Below are 22,400 nucleotides of genomic sequence, written 5' to 3' on the forward strand. Positions count from 1 at the left end.
GACATACTGGGGCAGGGGCTGAATGGGAGTGGAGGCACAAGGCCACAGGGGGAGGGAGGTGCAGGGCCACACCGGCGAGGGGGTGCCGAGCCACAGGGGGAAGGAGGGTGGCTGAGTGAGAGAACAGACACACACAGGGATGGGGAAGGGGGGTTCAGGGACACATAGGGATAGAGGCGCGGCTGAGTGGGGGCACAGAGACACATGGGGATGCGGGAAGAGGTGCAGGGCAACATAGGAACAGGGGAGTGTTTGAGTGGGGGCGGAGAGACATGTGGACAAGGGTTGCAAGGACACATGGGGATGGGACAGATGTGCCTGACTGAATGGGAGAGGCCAAGGGTCAGCCAGGGTCTGCATGCGAGAATCTCCCTAACAGTCCTTCCCCGCCCCCTGCCAAACCTGTTCCATACTTTTCCTACTCATACACAACAGCCCTCCAAGTTCACACCCAGACTCCTTCCCAGCAATTACATCCCTCTCCCTCAGCTCCTCCGTTATCTCTGATTCCCTCAAGCCTTTGCACTGCTTCTGAGGGGTGCAGGAAATACGGTTCTGTATTGTAGTTTGAACGAATTATTACTCAGTTCTGTATTAGTATGCCACGTAAGGAATCTGTTAGTCAAAAAACATTTTCTGAAAGCTTTTTTGTTGTCTGTATTGTTACAGACATACTTGCTAACAGGTATTTTGAAATAAATGACCAAAAATAATTGAAACTGTTGTGATTATATTGTGTTATTTCAACAAATAAAATATGCAGAATTTGAAAATATTGTGCACAGAATTTTTAATTTTTTTTTTGCAGAATTCTCCCAGGAGTAATTTCTCAAGGTGCTTTATTTGGTATACTTCCTGATCAAATTAGAATTTATTCAGTCGTAGTTGGTGCAATAATGGCAGTTTGTTCAGCTTGTAGTCTCTTAATATGCTAAGGACTCTGTTAAAATAGTTAAAATGCTACTTGAAAGATGCAGTGCAGAGTGATACTGAATTCATCCCGCCCATGATACTACAGCTGTTGCTTTTACTTACTTCAGGATGTGATTGTGTTAATTCAGACACTTGTTATGGTTTTTCAACCATATTAATGCAGGTCTGAATTCTGCCACCTCTTCCCCCGTTGAATAGTACTTCGTTTCACAAGTAGTTTGGCAGGGCCTGGTCCATAGTTAGCAATGCCAGTTAATTAGTATTCGTATCTGCTGTCTACTAAACACCAGTTTTTAACTGTTGCAAAAAGGCAACTGTTAATACAGTAGAATCTCTCTAAGCTGCCCTCAAATTGGCACTCACCCCCATGGGTTGAGTGCTGAGTGTCATAATTGCAGAGTTTTAAAAATCTAATAGTTGAATGCTGTAGTAAGGCCTCATTATACTAACATTTGATTATTTTCACAAAGTACTGTAGCTTATTTTTACTAGTTCATCATAAAGTAGCCTATTAAATCCAAACTATAGTAATTGGAATAAATGAACAAAGCACCTTTTTGTAATGTGGTGTCCTTGTGCTTTTATTTTCACTTACTTGCTAATGAGTCTGAGTTGTTAATATCAGTTACCAAGAGGCAGAAACATCTAGAGAATATTTTGTCTATCTATTGAAGATTTGGTGCTCATTCATGCATTACACTGCTCTTCTAACACTCGTTTTAGTAGTACAAAAGAGAGTTCTTTTTTGAGTTATGTTGTCCACACAAATTCCACTTATGGTGCAGTACAAGGTAAGATTCTTTTGGCCTGCATTACCTGTTGGAATCTATGTGATCAGCGCATCTCAAAGATCCACAGTTGCTGTAGGAAAAGTAATCATTATTCCTCTGTGGAACTAATGGATTACAAAATGCTTCCAAATTCTGGTTGTGAATTTGATTAATAATGTGGGCAAACCCCACAGTCAGTGAAGCAAGTATTACCTTCACCATTTCTCACAGCCTACCAATGCTCTTTCTTGGTTGAATTACAGTCAACCAGCTGTTATGTAGCCTGAGTGTTGGGTAGACAATGGGAAAATTATTGAATGAACAGTCCAGGACTAATAGAAAAACATGCTGAGTCAGCATCTTGATAGTACTGCAGCTCAAACATACTATCTCCTAGCTAGTTAACATGCACATTGAACAGGATGAGTGACAATAGAACCCTGTAGTATACCCTATGTGAGAGAACCCTCTGGGCAGCTTAGCAGTCAATGAGCACTACTTGTTTGTTCCTCAGAGAGACAAATCCAAGTGTTACTTCATTTGTCTGGTGGTGTCCACAGGTGAGTCCTATTTTGTGGTCAGAGTTATCAAAGATTAATGTATCAGTATAAACATTTCATCTTTGTCCATCACTGGAAGGATGTAGCTCGTTACGTGTTATTTTACATAGGTACCATGGAAAATTTAAGACATTGGTCTGATTAAAAAACAATATAAGTATGAAGAGTACTAAGAAAAAATAATGTAGGTGAAGTGAAAACTGAACAAGTTCAACATAGAGAGAGAAAAGTTGCTGATAGCTTTCTCATCCTAGAATAAAATTCACAGTACAAATGATAAGCCAATTAGTTTAGCTTAATTGAAAGCGCAGAAGACCTGCTGACATCTGCTTTTATTACTTTTAATAACAGTCGGCAAATTTATTGTATTGATAAACCCATGAATATTTCTCTTGCTGGTTTTCTTGAGGGATATTAAATTCAACATCCTTGCAAAAATCCTCTTATTTAAAAAAATCCCACCCTAATTTGTTTAAAAATTTATGCAAAATTACTAATAAAAAGATCAGCAGTAATAGGGTGCAGTGTGGAATGTATTCCCTGTAGTTCTATGTGTATTATTTAGCTTCCTCAGTTTTTCAACAATTAATTGCCATATGGTAAACCTGAGAGTTGCTGTTGATCGTTTCAGAAATATTAATGGTGCAGCTCAAAGTAGAAGTCAAAGTGGAGAGAAACCCAGGTCAAATTACAGCACTAATAACTGGCATTGAATCATTTCTTAAACCCATGGTAAACGGCATTTACTTCCATGAATAATTCCATTGTGACTTCTTGTAGGAGTATATGCTCAGCAATATGATTAAGGGCTTCATGGTTTAGCCCCTAGTGATTAATATTGACCTGTATTAGTGGTATTTGAAAACCTGTAAAAGAAATGACTGTTAAATATTGGTTTGAGATTTAAAATAGGCTTAAATGTACTATCATGAATATATGTGGGTTATGATTAGGGGCAGTAGATCTAACTTATTTTTTTCATGCTTTATTTGGTAAACAAATATTCTGTGTTTGATCCAGGCATGTAATTTTTATATCGGCATGCCAGTTTGTTGGCAGTGTTCCCTATAAGCTTGCCTTTAGGTGGAAATTATCCTGGGCACAAGGATACCCATTCCCTGTTGATAGCTCTCTACATCCTTGGGGCATAAGCATGTTGTTCAGTTTTATATTCTAACTTATTCAGAATATTTACATGTTTTCACCTCTGAGCACCACATTTTTACATTTGGTGAGGTCAACACAACTGGGTATTAAGTACAGTTGTGTGTATGGTATCACAAGTAAACAAAGTATTTCACTAAACAAAGGGTTGTAACTTTGTAAACTCATTTAGCTATTTCCCCTTCACCTGTTCCTTAAAGCATCTGCCCTCTAGTTCAGTGTTTCTTCAACTGTGAGGCATGGCTTCCTCAGAGAGCCATGAAGAATTCATGGGGGAGCCCCAAGTGTTTGGGGAACAAATTCATTGGTGTGCCCATTTTTGGTTTTTTTTTTCCCTAAGAAAAAGAAACCTGGGCAGCTGTAGCTGTGCTTCAGTTGCACCCACAGCAACCAGGCCTGGATGTGCATGCACTACTGTACATGCATCTCATGTGGTTGGGAACGGGGCCAGCACCTGGGTCCTATTCTGCCTGCCAGAAACCATGGGAGCTACCCAATGGGAAGCCTCAAGACTGCAGGGTTGGGTAAGGATCGTGGGGTTGGGAGGCTGCTGTGAGGGAGCCTGGCCAGAACCTGCGAGCGGCTCCTCCTGCCAGAATCTGTGCAGTTCCTCGTGGTCCTAGAGAATGGCAGGAAGTTTTAAGTCGCCAAGGAGGGGTAAAGAATGCAGGGGAAGGGCTGCTAGAGCAGGCCTCTTGCTGGGAGGGAGCCCCACCACCAATCAGATCCCATTCTGCCTGCTGTGCCTTTTTACCAGAATCCACAACAGCTCCTCTTGGCACTAGGGATCGTTGGGAAGCCTCAAGCCAGGAGGGAGGGTAAGTGTTTGGGTGTGAGGGAAAGCCAGGCTGTTCTTGTCTAGCCTGGCAGGGGATTGCCACATGAGGAATGAGGGATAGGGAGCCTGTGCCACAGGGGTGACCCATTGGTAGTCTCCTGCCTGCTTTGGGCTGCAATGGGAACTCCCTCCTGGGGATCCGCTAGGTGTGACTGCCAGTGCACTGACCACTAAGCCTGACCCTTCATGCCTTGGTTTCTGTCAGATGGGCTTTGACCACATTCAACTTCAATTTCACTGTGAAGTCAGGTGGTTGTCATGTGGGAAAGTGACTTCGAATTGGATGATGAAATCAGAATTTTCCTCCTTGGGAAAACAGACCTTGCAGCTTACATGTTTAATGTGAACTACTTGACTACGTTAGCTTACTTGGTGGATGTATTTGGCACACTGAATCCGCTGAATCTAACATTTCAAGGTAGGAATACATACAGATATGAAAGAGAAAATTTGGAGATTGATGAAGAAGCTTTGTCTTTGGAGTTAACTCCCTTTTCAGTGTGTTACCAGACTTTTAAACAGGAGAGTGACAGTAATCAAAATGTTATTAAAGTCCAAATATTAACTTGTTTGTGTGTTGTTTCTATTCTGATGGATATTTTCCTGGAGTTGAACATGAATCTCCAGATACCAATTAGATTCAGAATGCATTCTCTGTAAGAGTTTACTCCATTCCAACTTTAAATATTTTGACTCAAGAAAACCTCTTAGAATTGCCAAATGATCATGTGCTGAAGACCAAGTGTTCAAATCCCACGAACCAGGAGTTCTGGGTTTCTGTTAAATACGAATATGAAGAATTCAGTGATGAAGCTATGGAAGTGGTGCTTTCAGACCTGGAAAATGATTTACGTCTGATGCTATGAGAGATTCAACCAACCTATGCAATTTAAAGCAGGCCCATTCGAACTAAAATTTTAGTGTCTGAACATCAGAAAAATCCATGATTTCAAATTATAACTTAAAAAGCCTAGATCATATTATGTAATTAAACTTTGTATGTAATTGTATAAAGTTGCAAAAATGTACAAACTCTGATTTCCCTCTTGAATCTAGTGTCCTGAATTGGTTAAAAAGAAAGATATATTTGCTTGTGGGGAACCACCAAGTTTTAAAATATCTGAAAGGTAGCTGCAGTCCTAAAAAATTTGGGAATCTGCTCTAGCTCTATTTCAAGTGGTCTTGACAGTGAACACAAACCTCAAGGTTGGTTAAAATGGAGTCAAAGAATATGGGAACCTTAATTTCGTATGTAGTTACAGTTATTTGTAATTTGGTCATGTTTTGCAGCTGAGCTCGGTTTGCTTAGCGTTGAGAAGGGAAGGACAGAGGAGGAGATGCAGTTTCCTTGATTGTACATAGCTTAATACATAGACCAGAGGTCTCAAACACGTGTTGGTACTGTGGGTTCATTTGTTGATGATTTAGGGGGATGAACTAAGACAAGCACTCTCCTAAAATTAAACTTTGGACCTGTCTTCAGACATTATTTAATACATTAAAGTTATAGATGATTAAACCAATTTCCCTTAAATTGTTTTGTCCTTAGACAGCTAATACCTATTTAGTTTTGTGAAATGCATCTGATGAATAAGACTTCTGTTTTTTTCCACAAAATTGTAATAATTTTTAGAGGAAAACATTTTTCAAAATATCCCAAAATTTTTGCCGTACTTTATATTAGCAATGAAATAATGAATGTGAAAGTTGACCTATTCTATTCATTCATTCTATTACCAAGAGACCTATTGATTAAAAAGTGCAATACGCAGTCATTTCTTTATATTGTATTTTTCTGGATGTCTCACACTAGTTACTCATGCTCCCATAATTGCTGTTTTTTTTCTTTTTTTGCAAGCCTAACCATGTTTAAAATGTTTTAGGAAAACTTTCAGCAACTTATAACTTATATAATTGTATATTTAAAAAGAAGTTCCCTGGATGCATAATTGTGGGTGGCTGCACTTTTGGAATGCTATTTTTAACTCTAAACAAAGAGCAGTGTACAAATTATTATTTCATCGTAGCGCACACAGAATAAAAGTGTGCTGCAACTTTGCTGGCTGCATCTAGCTCTTCCCCCCTTATTCTCACAAACTAGAATGCAATATTATAAATTAGGATTCATTTATAATTTTGATGCTCCTAATATAAGTCTCTATAACTTAGATTGACTGAAAATTAAATCGGCACTGCACCATTTTGATTGACATTCCAGTTTGAAACTGCATGGCTGTTCAATATATAAATGGAATGAACAGAAAGGGAAAAGGTGTGACATAATGAATCATGTTTGTAATTTGTTGAAAGTGAATTAAACTGCATTTCTCACCCATTCTTCCATTTACTTTAAATAGGGAGACATTTTCATTTTTAAAAAGGGCAGCTTTTGAAAAAGTATTGTATTTGGCAAGTGTTATTTTTTAATTTAAAATGCAGGGATAGACTAAAATAATTGAAATATGTAAGAGAATTTATTTAGCTTCATTTGGCAAACTTTAGTACTTGATATAAGAAAATAAACTCCCAAATGACCAACTTAGCTGTGTGAGAGAAACTAAAACCAAGTAAGAGAGACGTTTGTATGTGAAAAGTAAAGATATTGGAATCCTTAGAGAAAAGGATTTTATTTGGACACCATATTTCAGTAGATTTGTTCCATTTTTTTCCTCCAGTACAAGTGATCTCCCCCTCAAAAAGAATTGCTAGTCCCTTAGACTAATGTGAACTTTACTGACAATGATCCTTAGTATGATGGCTGTATTTCTCTTAATATCTGGATATTATTTTTCTTGCTATTGCAAGTGGCACCAACAACACACATATTGGTAAGGATATTGAGACGTTCAAGATACTGAAATAATGCATCTGTGTTATGAGTTGAAGGGAAATAAATGTTTTGCTAAGATTATTGCATTCTTTTATATGGGATCAAAAATAGTAAAATTTTGGAAATGCCATATCTAGTTTTTGCAATTATTTATCTGTTACTGGATTTCATTGGCCATTTTGAGGTCCAGTAAGAACAGTTGCAGATCGTATTTCATGGAAGATCAGTAGAAATCTTCGATAATACAACCTCAATATGATCATTTTTCATGTTTTTTCCTGATATAACTATTTAAAAGCATTTATTGGATGTAACGGGATTGTCTATTGTGGGGGCTGTGCTTATCCCTATCTCCATTAAAAAGAACAATGTCACTGTAGTTGAGCTGCTTTTGCTGTATCTGCTCTCCAAGGGGTGACACATGATTCTGATGTTTGCAGTTTTAGCTATCAACATTCACTTACAGTGTTCAATGCTTAGATTAGAGAATGGAGTTGTAAAAAACACTAATTTATGTCTGTTGTACCTTACTGTTAGTGGATGGCAGAGTGAGTAGGCTTCCCATTTACTACCTCCAAATGCTAAGTACGAGAAATGTTGCTTTAAAGATACGTTCATGTACATGTTCTAAACAGATGAGGTAGCTGGTGAGCTGTGACAACTGCTTACCATGCAAAACTTGCTCATTTCCCTCACCTGCTCCTCCCCCTTTGTTTCTCCTCCTGCCTTCTGTTTGTTTTGTGTGACGTTTGCATTTTATCATAAACCAAGATTGTAAACTCCTTTGATGTCTGACTTGTCTTTTTACGTCACATCTGTACAGTGCCTGTGACAGTGGGGCCTTGATCCCTGATGGGCTGCCTCCAGGCACCACGAATACAAACAAACAACTATAAGAATACAATACAAACAAACACTATAAGAAAATGTTCCTATCCACCTATAGTCTTGTAATTACAACTTGTTCATTTAGATCAGCTTTCCTTTTTGGTATGAAGGTTGAGTCATTCAGAGAAGCTGATGATATGAAAATTTGCATTAATATTTGCCATGAAGAAACAAAGCAATTCCCAGAAAAATCCCAATTTACATTTATAATGAAACTGTAAAACAGTGTTACATTTGTAGTTAGCACGGTAGTTCTGCTCCTTTTAAATGATTAGACACCAGCTGATTAACCGGCACCTAGTGTGTACAGGGTTTAGAAGCTCTTTGTGCTTAGCTACATGGAAACAAAGCTACATCTTTAGGGAAAATTGTCATTTTATAAACTGAATTAGAAAAGTGAATAGTACAGAAATCTGAAGGCTTACTCCTTTTTTCTATAAATATTTAAGTAGTATACCAGAAAGTTTTTATTACTAAAATGTGGTAATTTGTTGGATCACTTAAAATGTTGTATTATTATTTCAAAGCTCAGATTATGTGAACAATCTACCATAGGCAGGGCTGAAGCCTGCAGAGCTATAGGCTTTTCAGTGAGGTTACAGGTGAAGACATATGAAGCTGCCTCACTAAATGTACTGATTTAGACAAGGATCTTTTAAATCGAACTTTTTAGAGTCATTTATTATGGCGATAATTTATTAGGCATGCTTTCAACTTATTTATAAATACATAATGTTTCTGCCTTTCTTGTTACTGCATTGTGCATAATATGCACAAGATTAGTGCTTCACAGTTGGATCTTAAAGCAGCTGAAAAACTAATGTAAACATGAATGCAGATATGAGAATAAATATTATTTTTGAGTATTCAGAAATAAGTAGTAAATCTTGCTCTCCCCCAGCCCTGTCCATATTAGCAGCTAATTGATGTTCTGACTTGAAGTTGTGCAAGTGTAAAAAAAAAAAAAAAAATTCCAACCCATGTCTTAAAAAGCATTGTTTGAGGATGGGGATAAGGAGAGCATAATTTAAATATATATGCTCCACCTTGCATCGTCCCCAAACAATTGTGTGTGAATAGGTGCATAGGCAATGAGACAGGCCCCATCAAATAAATAATATGTGATCAGGTAATGTCTCATAATGTATACTCAGAAATGAGCCGTAAAAAAACCTTATTTCACAAGCAACCTTAATTCTTGCATTTCTGAACTGTTGTCTTATAATGGAAAGTATTAAGCAACCTTAACCATCGGCATTGCTGTGAGTGCAACCTATAATTTAGGTATATTTTGTATCCTTTTGCGGATTAATAATATTTTTGAAGGCCACATGATAGAAACATGCAAAAGTAACTATCCAGAGAGAAGATAGATTTATCTTCTTAGGGCAGGTCAGTTTGGAAAACAAAAACTTTAAATTTTGCTTTCATATCTTAGTTAAAAAATGGAGCCTGGACTACGTTGTGGTAAGAAAAATAAATAGATTGGATGTGCATTGCATATGGATAGGATGGGATTTGTGGTTTGACACTTCAATTGCAAAGCTAATATAGTACTTTAATTTAGAAAAAATAAATGTAAAGTAATTCTTTGTGCTTGCTGAAATTGATTATTTGCTCTATAGTGGTCTCTTTTTAGTTAAAATTAAAACAAATCATGGAAAGTGGTATAATCCACATAATTTCATTTGGATTTCGGCTTTAGAGTAATAATTATTAATTTTATTTCCCATATATTTAAATAGACCTTCTAAGCTTAAATCATAAAGGCAAGAATAGAGTTGATTCTGAATGGATGTTCAACGATTTAGGGGCAAATTTTGAAACATTTACTTATGTTGGTAGTACCTTTCTCCACAGGTAGTCCCACTGAAGTCACTATTTTGTAAATGAGTGACTGCTGAGTAAGGTACTATCCCATGTGAGTAAAGGTTTCACAATCTGACCCTCTTTAAAAGTTAACTCTTTCTCTGTATGCTTTGCTCTGCAGCTTTTAATAATATAAAGTAGCTTTGTATCAAAATGTTTGGATCCCATAAAGGTAATAAGACTGGACTATAGTTGGTTATGTCAGATTTTGTGTGTGTAGACAAAATTCCTTTTCTTTAAAACTCCCTCAAACTATTTGTGTTTTCTGCTGTGTCCCATGTTTTAATGAATTGAGAGACATCTGTTGTGATTTTCTTGTGAGTCAATCTAGCTTTCAATTCTCAGCAGATGTTTTCACTTTCCAGACTAGCTAAAATTTTAAAAAGCTGTGAAGTGCCTAAGTCACTTTTGAAAATAGGATATAACTTTCTAAGTCACTTAGGGTATGTCTACACTGCAGTGTACAGCCATGGCAGCTGACTGGGCTAAGGAGCTGTATAATTGCGGGACTCTGCGAGGTGGGCGGATCCCAGAGCCCGGGCTCTAGCCCAAGCATGAGTGTTTACACCACAATTAAATACCTCTTAGCCCAAGTCAGCTGGCAGGGGTCAGTCACAGGTTTTTAATTGCAGTGTAGACATGCCCTTAGGGTATATCTATGCTGCAGTGCAAGCCTGGGCTCAGACTCAGGCTTAAACTCTAGCCCCCCTCCGTCTACACACACATCTCTTGGACTTGGGCTTGGACCCGGGGTTCTAGAACCCTGTGAGGGCGGAGGTTTCGAGCCTGAGTCAAGGCAGGAGTCAGGTTTCGAGCCCTATCCTTCTGCCGTGTAGAAGCAGCCCCCCTCTGGACTCTGGTTCTTGGAGTCTGCCAAAAGTATCCTACAATGCTGTGGGCTGACTTCCTTGGTCCTCTGTCTACCAAAAATTGCCATTCAACTCCAGGGAAATGGAAACATCCACCTTGCTTTAGTACAGTAACTTGTATGTACACCTTCCATTTTATTCTGACTGCCAAGCTGCAAATTCATGTTAGGAGAACCTTCGGCATTTGTAATAGATACCAACCAGAAAGAAGTTCTTTACAAAGTATGCTGCGTCGTGGTTGCGGGAGCACAGCCAGATTTTGGCTAATCTCCAGTGCGAGGCCAGCAAAACAATTGACTTTAGTGAGAGTGGCAGGAATGACCACACATGCCAGCAAATAGCGAAGAAGCTGGTGGTATTGGAAATTTACCAGACCGGTGACCAGAGAATGGACTGGATTAAGCAGGGCAAGAGATGGGGAGGCACTAACCCATATGAAAGCTAACACAGCATTCTGTTGAATCTGTCATGAATTCTGAACCAATCTAGGGAGTTGATATCTGCAAACTTTTCCCATAGTAGGAACCCCAGATAGGTATTCACATTTCAGGGAAGGGTGTTTTTTCAGGGCTACCTTGGTGGCTTACCTGCCCACGCCACTCATAGATATGCTGTTCAATCACCATACAGTTAAATATGTTGGTTGCATACATGCCGGTTTCCTACCAGCAGCTTGGAACCCCAAGAACTGTTACATACTCCAAAATGTGCACTCTCTAGAATGATAGAGAAGGCTTAAGTAGTACAGCGTGGCCACTGACCTCCCGCCAAACTCAATTTTTTGGGGGTGGGGTATGGGAAAAAAGTTGTGATTTTTAACTTGCCAGTCTCTTAGCACTTTTTACTGCAGTTAACCCAGCTGTGTCCAGGGAGCTTCTGTGGTGTGAAGCAGCCCTCTCACCATATATTGAAGTTCAGTTTAAAAAAGTAACATTTTCTGTCCTTGAAATTCCAAAATGTTTTTTTTTCTGTTTTCCTGCACCGAGCTATTTGAGACAATAACCTGTGTCATGTCCTATTCCAGGCCCCTTGACCTTTATAGGCTGCAATATCTCTGCAGCTCACCCATACTGCAGAAGTCTGGCTCACCAGACCTTTGTGGATCATTCCAAGAGGAGATGTTTTCTTGGTGAACTTATGGTTGAACTTCTGGAGAGGGCTAAGAAGCAGGTTGAGTACCAAAGGCAAGGGGACTTGTTGCAAGAGGAAAGAGATTCTGAGAGACCAGCAGAAGGGCTCAGTCTGGCTTTGCAGCTTGAGGATACAGTAGTGGCATGGGAGCAGGCATGCTCTTTACAGTTCCTGGAATAGGAAAGATGGTTAAGGGCGGAAGATAGAGCACAACAAAGAGAACTGTTTGAGTGGCTGTTATCTCTAATGGCTGCAAGAGTGCAGGCTCCTGCTGTGCCAGCATCACAGGCTGCATCCCCTCCGTGGTACCCTGACCAGCATTCCAGGAACAGCTTGGACAACTCCGTGGCTGGGTGGCCCATGCAATTGGGCCATCTGAATTGCTGGATGGGGCTAATGTGCCCCGTGGAGTCCTCAGATCTGAACCCCTCCACTCCCCTAGCCTGGTGCCAAGCGCAAGGCAAACATGGAAGAAAGGGAAAGGAGAGGGGGGATAGGAGACATGCAATAGCTGGGGTGGGGTTGTTTTGTACATAATTGAACTGTTTGCACTTCTTTATGCACTTTGATCTCAGTTACTTTTAAAGCTTTTGGTGGTGTTGGTGTTTTGGTATGCTAGTAGCAGCTGGCCTTCCAGGCAGTGGTTTAATATTGCACTTTTCCAATACATGGGTAAAAAAAAATTAAGATTTTATTGGATAAAGAAATTTTATTTTCATCACTGCAACACATCATATAGTGTGTATTTCAAATAATAAAGGTGAACACATGATCAGGGACAACTTGGAGGATAGTATGCAAAAATCCATGTTGTAATTCAGCTATAAAAAAGCATCCCTGACTTCTGTAGCCCAGGTGCATCCAGCTGTGGCAGATATACTTTCTGGCTGAGTGTACTGATTCAGCTGCCCCGCATTGTTACAGTCCATTCAGGGGGAACTGGCTCTCCTCTGGTTTCACAAAGATTGTGAAGAGCACAGTAAGCCACGGTAATGCAGACACCATTGATGGCACTGGAATGTAAATGGATCTGTAAACATCGCCAGCGGGATTTCAATCTGCCAAACACACATTCAGCTACCATTGTACACTTGTTGAGAATGTAATTAAACCTTCTTTTGCCAGAGACTCTGAAATCAAAGTAAAGTTTCATAAGCCAAGGCAAAATGGAATATGTGGGGTCACCCAGAGTAACAGTGGGGAAGGTAACTCTGTTTATGACAGTGCCATGAGGTGGGAATAGAGTCCCAGCCTGTCAATGAATGAAGACTCCAGGTTGTTGAAAAACCCTGGCATTGTGAATTTTTCCAGTGCAGCCCTTATTGATATTCATAAATAGGCTTTTGTGGTCCATGAGGGCCTACATAACTGTGGAGTAGTTTCCTTTGTGGTTTATGTACTCGTGCTCCTTGAGGAGAGAAAACTGGGGGCATATAAGTCCCATCAATGGGCTTGATGCAGTTAGGAAACCCCATTCTCTCAAAGCCAACCATTACTTCTGGAATATCTTTTATGCCCGCCACTTTTGGATAAACCACACATCTGTTTACCCACAGTCAACTTTCCAGCTCTAAACTGTTGGCAACAGACCTGTAGCAGTCTGGGTAGCCAGCTTCCAGATGGTTATAGCAGCCCACTTCTGGACTGGCATGGCTGCCTTCATGTGTTTCTTTACACTGGACGGTCAGGGTAAGTTGCTCATAAAGCTCCAGAAATATGACTGTCTTCATGCAAAAGTGCTGGACCTCATGCTGGTAATCCAGGTTTGCATGGTGATGTGGTCCCAACGTTCTGTGCTTGTAGCTCTGCTTCAGAAGCACCAGACTATATAGGAGTCAACAGTGGTTATACTGAGTGTCAGAAGCAGTATCAGCCAGTTTGAGTCTGTCATGTCTGTGTTATCGTCATCCTGCTCCATTATTAGCTCTGTCACATGCCTTTGGTGGGTCAGAAAATGCTACCAAACTGTCTGCCAGAATTTCATGGAAATTCAGCTGCCTGTGTCCTGAAACAGGAGTGAGAGCCCAAGCAATAAAAAAAAGTTCTTGAAATGTCCTCCATGTTACTGACTCCAGTTGGTGGAACCATCCAGATGAAAATGATTACTCAGCAGAATGTGTTGGCAGGGTTTTTAAACTTCCAGTAATGTGTGGGTGGATAGTCAAGTTTTCCCACGTTGCGCCACAAAGAAAGGGCTAGAGCAGCCAGATTTCAGAAGGCCGCTAGGAAGTCTGGGATACAACTGGGTCTGTATACTGTAGTGTGGATGCTGGAACTCCGGGTTTGGGCACTGGTTAAAAAATTCTTAACCTATCCTTGGCAATCAGTGTAGATGCTCAAGCTCTGAGTTCTCAAGACCAGGGGCCGCTGACTTGAGTTCCCCTAACCCTGGTGTTACGTTGCAGTGTAGACATACCCTTAGGTGCTTCTGAAAATTTTTGCCTGAGGTGAATTTATGTGGGTCCCCGAATCTGCCACCACCTTCTGCCAAGTTCGTTACTGGTGGCTGAATTTTCTCACTCTGAATCTGATGGTTTCATAAATAAAAATCCAAACATCATTAGTGTAATTGCCATTTTATGTGTCCATTTAATAAGTTTTTATTGTGCAGTATGGTATATCTAGAATAATGATGTGATTGGTCGTCTTCAAATCTAGCATTTCTCAATTTTGTTAGGATGCAGAAGGAATTTATTGCATGTAGTTTAGTAATTCTGCACAGCATTGTAAAATTCCACCCTAAAAACTTGATGTGATGTCATTGGATTTTCTGACTCATATTTGTCCTTTCCGTTGTTCCCCCAAGAGAATTTTCAATTAGTTAAAAAATACAGACATTCCAGTGTCATCAAGAAGGTGGGGATTGAGTTATGGAACAAGTAAAGTTGGTTTTAAAAGGGACTTTACTCTGTACTAATTAAATTTTTTTTTTTTTTTAGTTTTGGTCAAGAAAGTGAGAGACTCTTGATTAGTTTATTTCTGGTAACCTGATGTGCCCTAAAGTCTCCCTCAGAAACTAGGGAAAGAGGAGTTATCTTGTCAAGGCAGATCTCCTTTGTCAGAATGTTCAGCTGAGAGGTTGAGTGAAGTAAAGTTAGTAAGCTATAACAGTTTGGCTTGTTCGTGTGCATGTATTGAAAATATTAACTTATTTTAAGGTGTCGTACGTGGCAGTGTCAGAAGACAGCAGCTGCAGTGAAGTAGACTGCATTGTTAAAATTAGAGTTACGGCCTCATGCAGACTGATTTACAATACTAAACAAGGTATACTAGTGCATACTGCAGGTGTCAAGTTATACCACTTCTCAAAAGATAACTTAAGTTGATGAAACATAAGTACATAAGTGCTTTGCTGAATTGGAACCATAGTACTTATGATCTTTTAATCTGAAATGATAAAAGGATGCATAGTTCATTTATATTTTCTTCCCTTCTCAGATGAACTTCGGCAAGCTATTGTGGCCATGATGAACAGAAAGGATGAGCTCGAAGAACAGAACAGGTAACTTTCTATTTCTACACTGGATGCCATGTATAATTTCATCATAATTATGTTTTTGTCACTTAGCTCCTTTACATGTAGGAAAAATTGCTATTAAAGCAGTTATCTTCTGCTTGGTGCTTGTATTCCTTTTGTGCAACTTAACAAGCAAAATGTTGCAGTGCTTCTATAACCTAATATAAGGTGGCTGTGTAACTGTTATCTACTCAGAGTAGTTATCAATGGTTCACTGTGAAGCTGGAAGAGCTTATTGAATGGTGTCCTGCAGGGATCTGTCCTGGGTCCAGTTCTATTCAATAATTTCGTAAATGATTTGGAAAAATGGCATGACACATACACTTATAAAGTTTGTGGTTGATACCAAGCTGAGTTGCAAACACTTTGAAGGACAGGATTAGAATTCAAAATGATCTTGACAAACTGGAAAAGTGGTGTGAAATTAATAGCATAAAAATCAATGAGGACAAATGCAATGTACTTGTCAAGGTTCCTCCCTCACTCTGAACTCTAGGGTACAGATGTACGGACCTGCATGAAAACCTCCTAAGCTTACTTTTACCAGCTTAGGTTAAAACTTCCCCAAGGTACAAATTAATTTTATCCTTTGTCCTTGGAATATCCACTGCCACCACCAAACTCTAACTGGGTTTATTGGGAAACGTAGTTTGGACACGTCTTTCCCCTCAAAATCCTCCCAACCCTTGCACTCCACTTCCTGGGAAAGGTTTGGTAAAAATCCTCACCAATTTGCATATGTGACCACAGACCCAAACCCTTGGATCTGAGAACAATGAAAAAGCATTCAGTTTTCTTACAAGAAGACTTTTAATAGAAATAGAAGTAAATAGAAGTAAAGGAATCACCTCTGTAAAATCAGGATGGTAGATACCTTACAGGGTAATTAGATTCAAAACATAGAGAACCCCTCTAGGCAAAACCTTAAGTTACAAAAAAGATACACAGACAGAAATAGTTATTCTATTCAGCACAGTTCTTTTCTCAGCCATTTAAAGAAATCATAATCTAACACGTACCTAGCTAGATTACTTACTAAAAGTTCTAAGACTCCATTCCTGGTCTATCCCCGGCAAAAGCAGCATATAGACCGACACAGACCCTTTGTTTCTCTCCCTCCTCCCAGCTTTTGAAAGTATCTTGTCTCCTCATTGGTCATTTTGGTCAGGTGCCAGCGAGGTTACCTTTAGCTTCTTAACCCTTTACAGGTGAGAGGAGCTTTCCCCTGGCCAGGAGGGATTTCAAAGGGGTTTACCCTTCCCTTTATATTTATGACAGTACTGTACTTAGGAAGGAATAATCTAATGCACAAATACAAAATGGGAAATGATTGCCTCAGAAAAAGAACTGCAGAAAAAGATCTGGGGGTTATAGTGGAGCACAAAGTAAATATGAGTAGGCCGTGTAATAGTGTTGCAAAAACGAACATCATTCTGGTATGTATTAGCAGCAGTTTTGTAAGCAAGACACGAGAACTAATTTCTACTTTCACGAGAACTTTCTTTCTACTCACCACTGATAAGGCCTTAACTGGAGTACTGTGTCCAGTTATGTGTCACCACACTTTGGGAAAGATGTGGGCAAATTGGAGAAAGTCCAGAGGAGAGCAACAAAAATGATTAAAGGTCTAGAAAACATGACCTACAAGGAAAGATTGAAAAAAATGGGGTTGTTTAGTCTGGAGAGAAGAAGACTGGGGGATGTAAGTCTTCAACCTTCAAGTAAAGGTTATTTTAAAGAGGAGGGTGGTAAATTGTTCTTCATACCCACTGAGGACAGGGCAAGAAAGAATAATCTTAAATTGAAGCAAGGGAGATTTAGGTTAGACATTGGAAAAACCTTCCTAACTGTTAGGGTAGTTATGCACTGGACCAAATTACCTAGGGAGGTTGTGGAATCTCCATCATTGGAGTATTTTAAGAACAAGTTTGATAAACACCTGTAGGGGATAGTTTAATCTAGATAATTCCTAGTCCTGTCACAGTTCAGGAGACTGGATGAAATGACTTTATCAAGGTACCTTCCAGTCCTACAGTCTATGATTTCTATGATTTACAAGCAAACAAACTTTCATTAGAATTAAAATTGCATGGAACTGAGTGAGGTGAGAATTTTTGTTAAACTATATTTTTACAAAGACTAAATCTATGGTCAAAATAATATTTTAAGATCTCAGGATACTTTTCATAAGAGAACAGGTTTGCCCTAGTACCTTGGGTCAGAATGTCTCCTCTTTTCTCAGTTACGCAGAATCTTGTATGTCGGTTAGCTGCCACACCAGAAGTAGAAACCACACTAGATATAAATATATTATGCTAGAATTGTGTGAATGTATAGTTTGTAAATCTTTTTCTATTTCTTTTGGATGAAAAATGCTGTATAATTTAAAATTAAACTTCTAAAAAAAATATTTTAAATAAGAAAATGAAATAGAGAAGCAAACACCTTCCTTATCCAGGCTATGTACTTACTCAGTCTATTTGGAACACCATAAATAAAAACATAGAAAGAAGGTGTTGTCTTTTCTCCAGGTGGATTGTTTGAGACACATACTACAGTCATACAGATTTCAGTTTACACCTTCAAGTGGCTTTTTTTAATATCCTGCATTTTTATTGTTTAAAGTGTGACTTAATTATTTGTAACTTATTCTTATTGTGGTTTAAAAATGTAGGGACTGGTGATGAACCCCATCCATTTCTCCCCCCCTGCCAGTGATTGTGGGTTGAGCCCCACCCAGCTTTATGTATACAGCGCTGTAAATTGCAGGGGATTTGCCTGGTTATAACAGATGGAGCTCCCTTTTTCCAGATCTCTGCGAAACCTGCTTGATGGAGAGATGGAACATTCTGCACTACTCAGGCAAGAAATTGAAAACTTGAGAAGGAAAGTAGCAGAGCATGAGGAGCGACATGCAGCAAAGATTCAAGCCTTGGCAAGGTAGGGAGCTAAAACAATCACTGAAAGCAAGTAGCTAATTGGCTAAAGTTTGGAATAAATATATTTAGAGTTCTTTAGAAAAGACCTAAATAGGTGAATTGCATATGGAAAGACTTCATTTGGTGGTAAGGAGAGGAAGGGATGCACCAATACGCAGGAGTAGGTGATCTATATACTTCATAATCTGTTCTATGAAGTGCATAAACACATAATTTTAAACCATTCTGTGTTTAAATTTTGTGGTAAGTATCAGAGAGAAATGTAATTTTCACTACCAAACTTCATTCATTCTTTGTATTTTTTTGTTCTGTGTAAACATATCGTTGTGCATATTTTCATTGGGAAGATTTTTTTTTTTATTTTATATTTACTAGAGGAAAAAAAACCTTGGATGTGAGGACAGTAAAATGCTGATAGTTATCACTCCTACTGATTTCCAAGGTTGACTTGGCTGATATGGCTGGGTAGACAGATGTCCCGCTCCACGTTTGTTCCTCCCAAAGCTGTAGACTTGGTCAAAACCAATAACTTTCCCTAGTAGTAGTGTTCTACAGTCAAGGGTCTGAAAGAATACAAGGAAGACTCTTCTGGGTAAGAGTCAGTAGAAATGTATCTGCTTTTTAAGGGAATAGAAGAAAAATTTACTATCTTCAAAATAAGATAGTTCCTTTCACTCTTCTTGTCCCACAAACTTTCAGTTTACTAACTGGTAACCAAATGGCTTTGCCTACTTCTGTACTTACTGAACAGAAAAGACTATATTATGTATTGAAAATAGCATAATTTAAGATTTTTATACAATTTTATAGAAATAATTTAATATCTATTCATAGTCTATTATTCTGTGTTCACTTGCCTTTGAGCAGCCTTCAGAGTTTCATCACAAAGCAGATATTCTGTACTCTCAACCAAAACATCTGAAATGAAATGTGAATCTCTTGTTATCTTGTAATTGAATTGAAATCTCTTGAGTAGTTACTTTTTAACCCTTAGTAACTACTGACAATTATTTTAATTATCGCCACTGGTGGGGCAATAAATGGAACACATATCCCTGTCTTGGGACCGGATCACCAGGGCAGCCAGTACATAAACCACAAGGGGTACTTTTCAATGGTGCTGCAAGCACTGGTGGATCACAAGGGCCGTGTCACCCACATCAACATGGGATGTTCGGGAAAGGTGCATGACGCTTGCATCTTTCTTCCCCGACCAGAAAATTACCATTGGGGATGTTGAAATGCCAACAGTTATCCTTGGGGACCCAGCCTATCCCTTGCTCCCATGGCTCATGAAGCCGTACACAGGTAGCCTGGACAGCAGTAAGGAGCAGTTCAACTATAGGCTGAGCAAGTGCAGAATGGTGGTAGAATGTGCCTTTGGGTGTTTAAAAGGGTGCTGGCACAGTTTGCTAAGTAGGTTAGACTTCAGTGACAGCAATATTTCCATTGTTATTGCTGCTTGCTGTGTGCTCCAGAATATCTGTGAGAGTAAGGGGGAGACGTTTATGGCGGGGTGGGAGGTTGAGGCAGATCACCTGGCAGTCAATTTTGAACAGCCAGACACTAGGGCAATTAGAAGAGCACACTGAGGCGCGCTGCGCATCAGGGAGGCTTTGAAAACCAGTTTCATGACTGACCAGGCTACGGTGTGACAGTTGTGTGTGTTTGTCCTTGATGAAAGCCACCCCCTTTGATGAATATACTTCCCTGTAAGTCAATTCCCAACTGGCACAGGAAATAAAGTCCCAGTTGTTCGTATCTATTCATTCTTTATTTATTAAAAAAACCTTGAGATCACTGACAGAGCTGACTAGTAAAAGGAAGCCTGGGTGTACAAAGGGTTTGATGGTGGGGTGGGGGAGGAGGGAAGGACAAGGCCACATTGCTTATTGTAGCTAAGCTACAAATCAAAGTTGTTTGAATGACAGCCTTCTGTTGCTTAGGCCACCCCCTGGAGTTAGTTGAGTAGTAGGTACACAGAGCCTTCCACCCACCCGCCCCGTGTTCTTGGACGTCTGGGTCAGGAGGATATGGAATTTGGCGAGGAGGGCAGGTGGTTTCACAATGGCTGCAGCGGTGGTCTGTACTCTAGTTGCCTTTCCTGCAGCTCCACGAGATGCCTCTCATGTCCGTTTGCTCCCCCATTAGCCTCAGCATCTCCTCTTGCGTGTTCCGATCACGCTCACTGTATGCTTTCCTGGTCTCTGCCACCGAATGCCTCCATGTGTTCAGCTGTGCCCTTTCAGTGCTGGAGGACTGTATGAGCTCTGAAAACATGTCTTCGCGAGTGTGGTTTTTTCGCCTTCTAATCTGCGATAACCTCAGGGATGGAGTTGATGCGGGGAGCATAGAAGCATTTGCAGCTGCACGGGGGAAAAAGAGGGAGAGTAGACTTTTAAGAAGATACAATTCTGAGAACAAAAGGGAGATTTTCACAGTGAATCAAGCAATTCCTAGCAGACAGCACATGTGCTTTAGGTACAAGCTTGCATTTTGCCTTTTATATTGAGCGCCTGCCAGTATGGTGACACATCACACATGTCTGGGCAACAGAATTCAGTTTCTAGGCAGCCATGGTAAGCCAAAGGGTACGTGGGGTTGGCTTCTTCCGCATTCATAACATGTGGGAATGGTTTCAAACTGCAGCGCCCTCCTTTCCAATAGCAACCAATGCCAGTTGTGTTTGCTATTTAAAAGGAGGGGCTGTGGTTGCCATTTAAAAGGAGGGGCTGCTGTTTTGGGGTGGATGTGTAGCACACCCCTCTTCCCCCACGTGGCTATTCTCCGGGATGATTCCTTTTAGCCAAGCGCAAACAGCCCAGTTTGTCCGGGGTCTAATGTGTTGGGGATCACTAAACAGAGGGGATTACTGTTCCCTTACAAAACTTCCTGTATTTCAACCAAGTGACCATGAATGATATCACTCTCCTGAGGCTGACACAGAAAGATAAAGAGCGAATGTTGTATGAATGCAACCAAAACCCAGGACCATTTGCTGCCATGCTTTATGCTACAATGATTCCAGACCACTTGCTACTGGCTTGGTGTGGTAAAGTGTCCTACCGTGGAGGACGAAATAACGCAGCCCTCCCCAGAAACCTTCTGTAAAGGCTTTCAGAATACCTCCAGGAGAGCTTCATGGAGATGTCCCTGGAGGATTCCCACTCCATCCCCAGACACGTTAATAGACTTCTCCATTAGCTGTACTGGCTGTGAATGCATCCCAATTGTTCAGGGCAAATCAAACATTAAACACAATTGCTTTTAACCCCTGTGGTGTTGTTTCAAATGTGCACTCACCAGAGGTGCCTTCTCCGCCATCAGGGAACAATAGGCACTGGGTGGGTATTGACTCCAGGGTGAGGAAAAGGTCTTGGCTGCCAGGGAGAACAGATTCTCCGCTTGCCTGCTGCACATTCTCCTCTTCCTCATCCACAAACTCCTCATCTGTGTTGCATGAGGCTTCTACCTTGCAGGTATCCACGGAGAGTGTTGGGGTACTGGTAGGGTCCCCCCCTAGAAGGCATGCAGCTTATCATAGAAGTGGCATGTCTGGGGCTCTGACCTGGAGTGACCGTTTGCCTCCTTTGACTTTTGGTAGGCTTGCCTGAGCTCCTTCACGTGGCACTGCTATGCATCCCTGGTGTAGCCTCTGTCCACCATGCCCTGTGCAATTTTGGCATATATTATCAGCATTTCTTCTGCTGGTTCAGAGTTCTGCCTTCACAGATTCTTCTCCCCACACAGCAGTCAGATCCAGTGTCTCCCGTTCGTTCCATGCTGGAGCTTGTTTGCGATTCTGGGAGTGTATGGTCACCGTTCTGCTGAGTTTGCCAGGCTGCCCAAGCAAAGAATGAAATTCAAAAGTTCCTGGGGGTTTTCCTGTGTACCAAGCTAGTGCAGCAGAGTTGAAAGTGCTGTCCAGAGCAGTCACATTGGAGCATTCTGGGATAACTCCCGGAGGCCAATACCATCGAATTGCACAGCGCTATATCTACACTACCCCAAATTGGACCCAGGAGGGTCAATTTTAGCGCTACTCCCCTCGTCAGGGAGCAGTACAGCAGTCGATTTTAAGAGCCCTTTAGG

General features: G+C 40.4%; 1 protein-coding gene across 1 annotated transcript in view; it reads left to right on the forward strand.

The window, feature by feature from the left end:
* SNX29 (sorting nexin 29) overlaps window positions 1-22,400 on the forward strand; it is a 454,788-nt gene that overhangs the window by 81,267 nt on the left and 351,121 nt on the right. The window contains 2 exon segments of the mRNA XM_073362374.2: window positions 15,291-15,354; window positions 18,181-18,309. Of these exon segments, the coding sequence (XP_073218475.1) occupies window positions 15,291-15,354; window positions 18,181-18,309 (193 nt within the window).

This window comes from Lepidochelys kempii, chromosome 10, assembly GCF_965140285.1.
Source record: "Lepidochelys kempii isolate rLepKem1 chromosome 10, rLepKem1.hap1, whole genome shotgun sequence".
Classification (NCBI taxonomy): domain Eukaryota; kingdom Metazoa; phylum Chordata; order Testudines; family Cheloniidae; genus Lepidochelys; species Lepidochelys kempii.